This window comes from Myotis nattereri, assembly GCF_964212035.1.
Source record: "Myotis nattereri genome assembly, chromosome: 10".
NCBI classification, from domain to species: Eukaryota; Metazoa; Chordata; class Mammalia; order Chiroptera; family Vespertilionidae; genus Myotis; species Myotis nattereri.
The window spans coordinates 28,662,889-28,673,233 of record NC_138085.1 but is presented as its reverse complement, the minus strand read 5'-3'; the positions used below and the strand labels follow the sequence as shown (position 1 = coordinate 28,673,233).

At 53.6% G+C, this 10,345-nt stretch overlaps 1 protein-coding gene across 1 annotated transcript; it reads left to right on the top strand.

Moving 5' to 3' along the window:
- Nucleotides 1-1,045: 1,045 nt before the first annotated feature.
- On the top strand, nt 1,046-2,587 carry LOC308526415 (F-box only protein 31-like; the record flags this gene model as incomplete). Its single annotated transcript, XM_081101532.1, is given in 4 exon segments — nt 1,046-1,102; nt 1,169-1,837; nt 1,839-1,958; nt 1,964-2,587. Coding segments are annotated over 4 exon segments (1,470 nt in total).
- Between the last annotated feature and the right edge of the window lie 7,758 nt (nt 2,588-10,345).

Below are 10,345 nucleotides of genomic sequence, written 5' to 3'. Positions count from 1 at the left end.
CAAGTGCATCTCAGCGAGGAGCTGAGTTCGCCAATAGGGAACGCGGGAATGACGGGGAGCAAGCATATGTCCTCCTGGAATGGCTGGTGAGAGAGGATGAAGATGGCCGTGCCCGACACAGTCATCCCCATCATCCATGTGGGAGGGGCGGTCACCCACACCTGGACGATGCTCCATCCCAGCCACCAGCTGGAGGCCCTTCCCTCCTGACCATCAGCTGTGACCGTGACAGGGCAGGTGAAAGGGCACCATTTCCAGGGGACTCCCCTGAGCTGAGCGCAGCGGGAGCTGAGGGAGCTGGTGTGACTGAAGGCGGCAGGTGCTGCTGCAGGGGCGGGCGGGTACCTGTCGTTCTCCTGCCGCAGCCTCTCCTCCTCTCCGCTGTTCTCTCTGGCGGCGGCCAGGGCCTTGGCCTCCTGCTCCTGCTTCAGGGCCTCCTGGGCTTCGGGCCCCTGCTTCTCCTGCTGCCCCGGCTCCTCCAGCTCCCTCTCCTCGGCCCCCTGTTGGTTCTGGGGGCCCAGACTAGAAGGATCCTCCTGCCCAGAGGGAAAAGGTGAGGATGCCTCACTGGGTGCTGGCCCCGGGGAGCAACAGACCCCGTATCCCTGCACCCCCACACGCACTGAGGGGCCAAGAGCAGGGCAAGTGCAGACCCCAGAAGAGCAGGGACCCTCGGGGCAGGCAGCACCCGCCGTGCTCAGTGCGGTTCTCCCAGAACTGAAGGAACTGCGCTGGCCGGGCCCACATGGTGCTACGGGAGCCCTGCGCCCTCTCCACACTCAGGACCTTTAGGGGCACAGGATGTCCGCTCTCTGGATCAGCTCCTTGGCTGCCCTCTGTGACCACATGTAAAAGCCTATTTTTTTAAAAGGAAATAGAGATCAACCAAAGGACTTCTATGCCAGCATATAGGCCTAACCAATGGACACGGACAACACAGGGCTGAGAGCATGAGTTCCCTCCCCCCACCAATAGGGGGCAATGTGGGGATATGGACACATATATAATAACTTAATGGACTGTGGTGGCTGGTAAGCAAGGAGGCATGGAGGAGTGCGCTTGCCTCTGCGACTTGGACTCTTCGCGGGGATGTGGGTGTCCTCAGGAGCGCCAGGGCCCGGCTGAGATGGCAAAGGCCCAGGGCAAGCGGTGTCCTCAGAAGAGCCAGGGCCCGGCTGAGAAGGCAGCGGCCGAGGGCAAGCGGGCCCCAGCAGAAAAGCACCACAAGGCGGACGCCGCAGCGGGGTGCTGGGTGGGAAGAATCGCGAGCCCCAGGCCGCCCCCGCACTGCTCGCTGCAGGACCTGGGGGTGGAAATGTTGGTGGTTATCTGTGCCTCGCTCCCAGTCACCGACCTGGCCAGTCTGGCCCAGGTCTGCACCAAATTCCGCCGCACCCTGCACATCGACAACATCTGGAGACGGCACTGCCGGGAGGAGTTTGGCTTTTGTGAAACCTTGCAGAATCTGGAGGCAGTAGGCACGTCTTACCGAGAAGTCTATGTGAAGCTGTTCCACCCAGACAGACACGTTTTGGGTTTGTGGGGGCGAGATATTGAGCTCTATAAAACACTGCTGTATGTAGCGGTGGACGGCTTAGGCATTACTGGTTGGACGTACAGGCCTGGTCTTAACACCCATGTGGACGGCCCAATGCAATTCAAGCCCGCGTTCCGAATCCGCCTGATGGAGCGGAAATCAGCCACGGTGGAGTGCATGGAAGGCCGCCACCGCAGGCCCCACAGCCGCCACCTGCAGATTCGGAAGGACAGGCTCACCAGCCAGTGCCAGAAGAGAGACCACCGAAGGGATTCACCCACGCGGCTTAGGGAGGAATTCGGGACAGCGGGCGCTGATATGGAATGTCACAGTGCGACATCACTGCCGGACCTACCCCCGCCTCTACCTCCCGCCCAGCCACCCGGACCACCTCATCAGGCCAGGCCTCCTCCAAGGCAAATGCGATTGGATCGCTTGGGCCTCATGATTTTCATGCTCAGCTTCCATGGGAAGTGTGCCAGGCTCACGCACAGCACGGGAATCGCATTCCACATATTAGAGATCCACCTCACGCGCCGCATCCAGCTGCGAGATGGCGAGATCTTCCGCGACTTCCACGAGCTCTCCCGCGTGGTCCGGGAGATGGAGGAGCAGGTGCTCTGGGAGCAGCAGCAGCAGCAAGAAGACAGGACCGAGGAAAGCGAGGGCCATGGCTGGCAGAGCCCCGCCCAGCCCAGTGTTGGGGAGTCCGGGGCTGCAGCTGCAGAGGAGCAGCCTGTCCCGTTTGTTCTGCCTGTGGGCGTGAGCCCAAGGAACCAGAACTACCCCCGGACCTGCAGGATGTGTTTCTATGGCGTGGAAACTGTTCCCGTATGTCCCTCACACTGGCGCTACCCTGGAGTCGTCATCCTGTTCGATGAGAACCACTTGGGGTTCATCGATCTGGAGGAGAAATCATTCATCCTGTTTGGCAGAGTCCAGAACACCTTCCAGAATGTGGAGGCAGCATCCCCGCAGGCCTTCCTGGGGATGCTCAAGAACATTCACCCCCGACCACGTTTACCACCCGAGAGGATATCTGATGTTTAGAGAGAGTTGGGGAGAGAGGGAAAGAAAGAAAGAATCCATGTGAGAGAAACACATCAGTTGGTTGCCTCTTGCCCAAGCCCGGAACAGGGCCAGGTTTGGTAGGGGCCAGCAATTGAGGTCGAAATAAACCTTAAACCAGTGGTTCTCAACCTTCCTAATGCTGCGACCCTTTAATACAGTGCCTCATGTTGCGGTGACCCCCAATTTCATTGTTACAAATTGAACATAATAAAAGCATAGTGATTAATCACACACAAAAAATAATAACTTAATCAATAAAAATATTTTAAAAATAAAAGAAAAAGTACATAGAACAGCAGTCAGGATACAGAATATCTGAACAACACTAGCAGCCAACTGACCCTGATATTTACGGAACAACCATCGAATGGGCACAGCCAGCAGCACCGCCCTCCTCCTTCCCTCAGTCCTGTTAACCACCACCAAGATGGCCAGTGTCCCAGGGAGGCAACACCTGCCCCCGCGGCCGGCAGTGGCTGAGAATTGCTGGTCTGAGCTGCAGCTGAGCGAGGGAACTGGTCACCCAGGAATCACTGATCAATGACCAGGACACGGCTGTGATCCCGGAGGCTCCCTCGGGCAGGCGGGGGCGCCAGGGGGACATGCGCTCTGGAGGGCCTACCTGCGTGGCCCTGGAGGGCCTCACGGTGTTGGCGATGTTAGACTGGAGTTCTCCCTCCAGCTCTTCCTTTTGGCTGTTGGCCTTGTCCTGGGTGAGTTGGGTCCCCAACTCTTCCAGCTGCAGAGCCAAAGACCCAGCCAGTGCCACAGTCAGGTCACAGAGTGAACTTGGCTTGAGAGCAAACCCCAAACCTGTCACCCCACGGGACACCTGGCCACCGGCTTGCCCGTCTATTCCGGACACCGCCCACCGTTACCTCTTTCCGGAGCTGCTGGTTCTCCTCCTGCAGCGTCTTTACTGTGCCCCGGAGGGCATGGGTATTCTCCTCCAAATCAGCGATCCGCGTGCAGGCTGAAGAGCAAAGTGGAGTCAGAGCCCAGCTTCCAGGGCCTCCACTTCCCCTCTCTGACTCTGGCCCCGAGAGGACCATCCCCCCAGACGGCCACGCCCCCACCCCGAGGCCAAGGTTTGAGGGCCGGGGCTGGTCAGCTGGGTGTCGTACACAAGGTGCTGCCGCTGTTGGTTGTGGCCCCTGTGCTGGCTCAGCTGGGGGCCGGTAGGGGAGCCATCCAGAGCTTAAGAAGAAGGCAGGTGACCGTGGAGAGGCCAAAGCAGAAGTTCCAGACGGTGGAACTGCTGGAACCAGTTTTTATGGAGTTCTAACCTGACTGTCTAGTCAAGGATTTCAGAGACTCACAGAGACGGCAAAGACATGGCATGGTCCGGGCCAGCCGTCAGAGTGGGGTGATCTGGGTGGCTCAGCTGGGGAGTGGGAGGCACAGAAATTGACCAGTATGCCTGTGGGGGGTAGCAGATCTGGGGCGCGTGTGTCGAGGACTTGCCACCCGTGGGTGAGGTCCTTCGGGAGGAGAGGTCACTGAGCAGCCCCTGCCCAGGGAGACAGAGAGCAGACTGCACCCATCTGCCCGAGGAGGACATGAACGGAGGAAATCAGCCCAGGCCTCTGTTATAATGCAGGTGAGTGAGCACTGGGGAAGCTCCTGCCATCCAGAGCTTTCAATCCCCCACGGACAGATCTAAGACAGCCTCTGGGGTCAGCGTGCTGTCATCTGGAAGCTCCCGGGACTGCCCACACGGGCGCTGAGAAATCTGAATCTACTTACTTGTAGTTCATGTCCTGACTTTGAGGCTGCCAGGCCCCTCATGTTCCCCTTGGGGAGAATGGCAATGAAACGGTCCCAAATGGCCCCTGAAGCACACCCTACTGACTTGGGCTGAGGGTGGGCTGACCCAGGAGATTCAGAGCCAAGGGCTCAGCTCCCTGGGTGAGGGAGAAGCCACAGCCAGGCTGGCTCCCCGGCGCCAGGGGCTGCTGCCTACCTTCTATCAGCAGCTCCAGCTCCCAGCTCAGGTGGGCGGGCTGGTTCCTCCTCTGGACCTGTTCAGCCTCGAGGGCCATGATGTCCCCCAGCAGCTCCTCAAGGAACTGCTGGGGGATGTGTCCACGATCCTAGTGCAGGAAGAGGGGTGGGGTGAGGATGCGCACCATGCAACCCGCTGGCCTGCCCAGCCCCAGTGCAGCTACCCTCATTCCCCAGGATAAAGGGCCTCCATGCACCTGCTCACTTCCTAGAGCACAGCTGCACAGAAGGGACTCCAGCACAGGGTCCTGCTGGGAGACCTACAGCCACTAAAAGACATGCTGACCCTGTGGTAGGTGATGAAGACCCATGAGGCCTCTGTGGTGTCTGAGCAAAGTGACGCACAGCACAGGGCTGTAAAGCAGGTGACAAGAGGACTGGCGGCTCTCAGGCCCCTTAGCTGGTTTACCATGTCTTGGAATTGCTGTAGGGACTCCCAAATCACAGCTCGACCCACATCCTAGTTGCCAGCAGAGACCCTTATTGCCAGTCACCCACCTACATCCATCCTTACAGAAAGCAACACAGCAGTCAGGCCCTATCCGTTTGTTTGTTTGTTTTTGTTTGTTTGTTTGTTTGTTTGTTGTTTTTTTTAACATCCTATAGAATAAAAGGCTAATATGCTAAGTGTCCGGTCATCCATTCAACCAAGGAAAGCATAATACACGAATGATATGCTAAGGCCACTCAACAGCTTGCTATGACGTGCACTGACCACTGGAGGGCCTACGCTGCAACTGGCAGGTTGGCTTGCTGCTGGGGTCTGGCTGATTGGGGCTGAACTAGACAGGCCTGACATGCCCTGGGGCCCTCCCAGGGTCCCTCCCCACTAGCCAACCTCCTGTGTCCCTCCCCGCCCTCATCATATACCAGTGGAGTCCCACTGCCTCGCCTATGCCCTCTCGCAATCTGGGACTCCTCAGAGGCTGTCAGAGAGCCAGTTTCAGCCGAATTCCCGTAGGCCAGGCCAAGGGATCCCAATTGGTAGAAGGGAAGCCGTGGACCTGCCGCCAGTGGACACGGTTCTGGTCAAAGCCTGGCAGCGGGAAGGGTTTGCTCACAGACTCGGGAGTCACCTGGACACCGTCTCTCTGCCCATCCCCGGCCCTGTGCCAGGTGCCCTCTGTCCTTGCACAGTCACTCCTCACAAGAGCCCTGAGGGGGAGGCAGGGACAGTCCCTTCTCACACAGGAAGAGGCTCTGCACTCACCGACTCTACGACCACCGACTCTTCTTACTCCAACTCTTCACAACGACTCTTCACACACTGACAATTCACACCGACTCCGCACCACCAACTCTGCACCACCAACTCCGCACCCACCGACTCCTCACCCTCCAACTCCACGCCCACCGACTCCACGCCCACCGACCTCGCACCTAACATTCCACTGTCTCCATGGCCCCACAACCAAACTGCTCTAGGCCCAGCATTCTAAACGGCTCTGCCAGAGGCTCATGCCCCATGCCAACTGCTTTAGGAATACGCAAAAATTAGGACACTCTCCCCATCAAGATTAAGATCTATCTGGCACATAAAATATAAAGAAACATAAAGGTTATGTTTATAGATCCTATACCATTATCAATGGAAATTAACCACTTCATTCTGATATGTCTGTCTATGTTTCAAAAAATTATTTTTTCCCATCAGCCACATTACAGAAATTTGATTCGTTCCTTTCAGGGAACTACACAGTCATTTTATTTTGTGAAGTCTTACCTACAGAGCCCAGCTCAGAAATTCTCACCATCGACTGTCAATAGTTCATACGTAAGACCCCTCAAGTCCACCAGTCAATTGCCTAAAAAACAATTTGACAGACCACTCACTAATGTGTAGTTTATAAGGAAAATGAACAAAGTAAAGCTATATATTTGAGAAATATTTTATATACATATATATTTTTAAAAATATATATTTTATTGATTTTTTACAGAGAGGAAGGGAGAGGGATAGAGAGTTAGAATCATTGATGAGAGAGAAGCATCGATCAGCTGCCTCCTGCACACTCCCCACTGGGGATGTGCCCACAACCAAGGTACATGCTCTTGACCAGAATCAAACCTGGGTCCCTTCAATCCCCAGGTCAGCCCTCTATCCAGTGAGCCAAACTGGCTAGGGTATACTTTATATATTTTTAAAAAATATATCTTTATTGAGTTCCGAGGGGAAAGGAGAGATAGCGAGAGAGAAACATCAATGATGAGAGAGAAGCATTGATCAATTGCCTCCTGCACGCCCCATAATGGGGATCAAGCCCCCAACCAGGGCATATGCCCTGACTGGGTATCTAATGGTGACCTCCTGGTCGTAGTGATACACTCAATCACTGAGCCATGCCGGCCGGACTGGAAAATATTTTAACAAAAGGACTTTGTACATAGCTTTCTGTGCAAGGAGTACTAAATTAGCACATGCAAGAAAGACATTTAGAGAACAAATATACAGGCACCCTCAGAACAGAATTTAAACATTTAGGCTGCCAATCAATTATTTCTAAACTAGTAATGGTTTACTTGGGTTAATTAAAAAACTCATTCTTAATTTAAGACAAATTTAAATTGTTTAAAGTAGATGAAATCTTTGGACTTAGATTCGCTGTGGGGGGAGAGTACTGATTAGCATTTCGATTCATTATCCAGCTCCAATGACTGTTATAAAATTACTGAAAGTGAATCTGGACAAGCAATGGGTCTGGGCTGCTGGTCACTCCTTGAGCCAATGAAGCAGAGACAGGGTTTAGATCATTTATTCCATGAATGCAGCAGAAGGAGAGAGCAGCAGGTCACCCACAGACATCTGCTATACCCCCAGTCCCCCACCCCCAATAAGCCAGCTGCTTATCTTGGGTAGAAGGACAAAGATCCCAAGGGAAAGCAGACATTTCAGGCCTGGGAATGTAGGAAGGTATAGTGGTTAGAGGTTACAGGCAACTCAGGCTGGGTGTTGGCAGAGGCCGGGTGGCTCCGGGACCAGATTACAGGCAACGAGGTTGCTGATCTAGGCCTTTCTCAGAAACGAGGGTGGCCTGCATTCCCTTGTTAGCTCCCATGTCCCAGGGCGGACAACTCTCCACCAGATCAGAACGTGCTTTCCCTCATTAGAACAGAACAATCATGCTTAACAGAGCACCATTCATATTCCTTGTAATCATAGCGAGTCCCCAGCAGTCTATTCCTGCCCCGAACAAAAGAACAAAACTGAAAAAAATCCCACCTAAAGTGGTTACTTTTTCATACCTATCTCAATCAATTCCTCGTACAGAAGCTATTCCATAAATCTAACCACCTTCTTTTGTGGGCAGCATGATGAGATTTCAATTCATGTCCAACGAAATGTGATCTAACCTGGAAACAAATTTATAGATGCAGTGACCTGAAGTGAGAACACAGCGGATAACATATACTTTTAGGAATCTTGAGATAATGAAAATTATTTATCATCATGCAAATCAAGATTTCAAGAACAGTTGAATTGATGAGCTTATGCCAAAGGGATATAAACTGGATGATAAAATTTCAAACGCTCTGCTCCCCGTTTTCAGGGCCAACATTTTAGAGAAACGATGCAAAATTTATGAACCTAGTGCTATTTTTAAGGAAAATACATAAGAATGACACAGAAAACAGGATGAGGCCGACTGAAACCACAAAGAGTGAGCACAAGCCTGGCACAGTGATGAGCACATTGCACACATTGCATCTCATTCACTCAACTCAAAGTCATCAAGGTGTTCCATGAACTCCCATGGACTGAGCTGTATTTTGGACCATGGATATGCACAAAGGTTAGGAGTCACAGAAAGTTTTCTTTCCTAAAAATTGGTCCACGACATGGCCGGTGTGGATCAGTTTGCTGGAGCATCATTCTCTACACTGAAAGGCTGTGGGTTCAATTCCTGGTCAGGGCACATACCTAGGTTGGGCGTTCAGTCTCCAGTGGGAGTGTGTATGAGAGGCAACCAATTGATGCTTTTCTCTCCCATCAATGATTCTCTCTCTCAAATCAATAAGCACATCCTTGCCATAGGATTTAAAGAAAAAGTGGGTTCCATTAGGTCGTAGAAAGTCATTCTCAAATTTTCAGTTATCAATTCTTAGCAACTTCTCCAATAGTTTCAAAGAATACCTTGAAGCTAACTAAACCAGCAATACCATTCTTTTCTTTATACAAGCAGGTTTACCGGCACCCGAGCCTTGTCTGCCTGGTCCAGTGGTTGAGTGTCAACCTATGAACCAGAACCAGGCAGTTATGGTTGGCTTCCAGGTTGGGGCCCATGTCCCAGTTGTGGCCTCCATCCCCAATGCGGGGTGTCCAGGAGAGAGCCAATCAATGGTTCTCATCATTGGCGTTTCTCTTTCGCGCTCCGTCTCCAGTTTTCTGTGAAGTCAATAAAAGTATATATAAAATAAGAATTCTCCTCAAAAAAAATGAATAAAGAAGTAAGGGTAGAGGACGCCCTGACTGGAGAGGGCGGTGGGTCTCTGCTGTGGCCCCACGTAAACATACCTGGGGAGGTTACATAGGCAAGCCCCTCTCCTGCTGGGCTAACGCCTCCGGTCCTGGTGGGCCCTCTTCCAAAGTGGTCAGAAGGTCTATGGTGATTCGGCTGCACAGCCGAGTCCAGCACCACCGGCTAAGTGTGGGGGATGCTGATCTCACAGGGACACACTGCACACGGGCCCCTCACAGGGTCTCACCGCAGAAACACAGCTGCCATTCGATCCCTCGCAACTCTTGCTGACCAGGCCGGGCACCCGACTCGCGGCTCCAACTACCTCCCAGCCTTCCACGGTGGGTCCACGTCCACAGGGCACTCACTTCCCCTCTCAGCAATTTCCTCATTTTCTCCACAGGCTCAGCTCACAGCCCGGAATCCTCTGCACGCCACTGTTCTTCAGAACCAACATCGTTTCCAGCACACAGCGAACCTTAAAAACATAAAGAAAAGAAAGAGAGAGCCATCCATTTCAAATGGTCATCACTTCAACTTGGGAAGAAACGAACCAATTCTGCACGTGGCCACCACTGCTGATAAACCCGATGGTCGCAGGCAGACAGACCATCCCCACTCCAGCCTCTGCAGCCTTTTAACATGACCCGGCACCGGACTCCCGCCAGACCTCCACCGGGGCCTGGACCACTACCCACAGAGCTCCCCTTCCCTCTCCTGCTCCCCTCCACCCCCCTCCTCCCACTGGTTCTCCCCCCTCCCTGCACTCCTCCCTCCTGGCCCTGGGCTCTGAGCCACCCCTCCTCTCCACGACATTGGCCATTCCTTCCCCACCCCTGGCCTGTACACTCTAACTTTTCAACTGGAAAGAATGTCACACTGAGAGAAAAGTCGCAAGCACAATTCAGAGACCTCCCAGAGAGCCCTGTCTGAAATTTCTCCAAGTATTCACTTTTCAGTGAGAGCATTCACACAGCATCACACCCACCCATTCACAGTGTCCACTGCGTATGTTAAGGGCTGTGCGTCCTCAGAGGGCTCAGACCACAGCACATCCCAGTGAGCATGTCACGTTTCAGGATGGTCCCATCCTCCCTTCTGAGCCTGTGTCTCCTGCATGTAGTGCTGTCCACTAAAGGCCCAGCTGAGAACATGCGCTGACCCCGCCTTCCCTCCCAGCCATTCTCCACCTGGTCAGTTCCAACTCCCACACCCTCTCCCACACCCACGTCCACTACCACAGAGCTAATCCTCCCACCACCGTCTCTGACCCCTG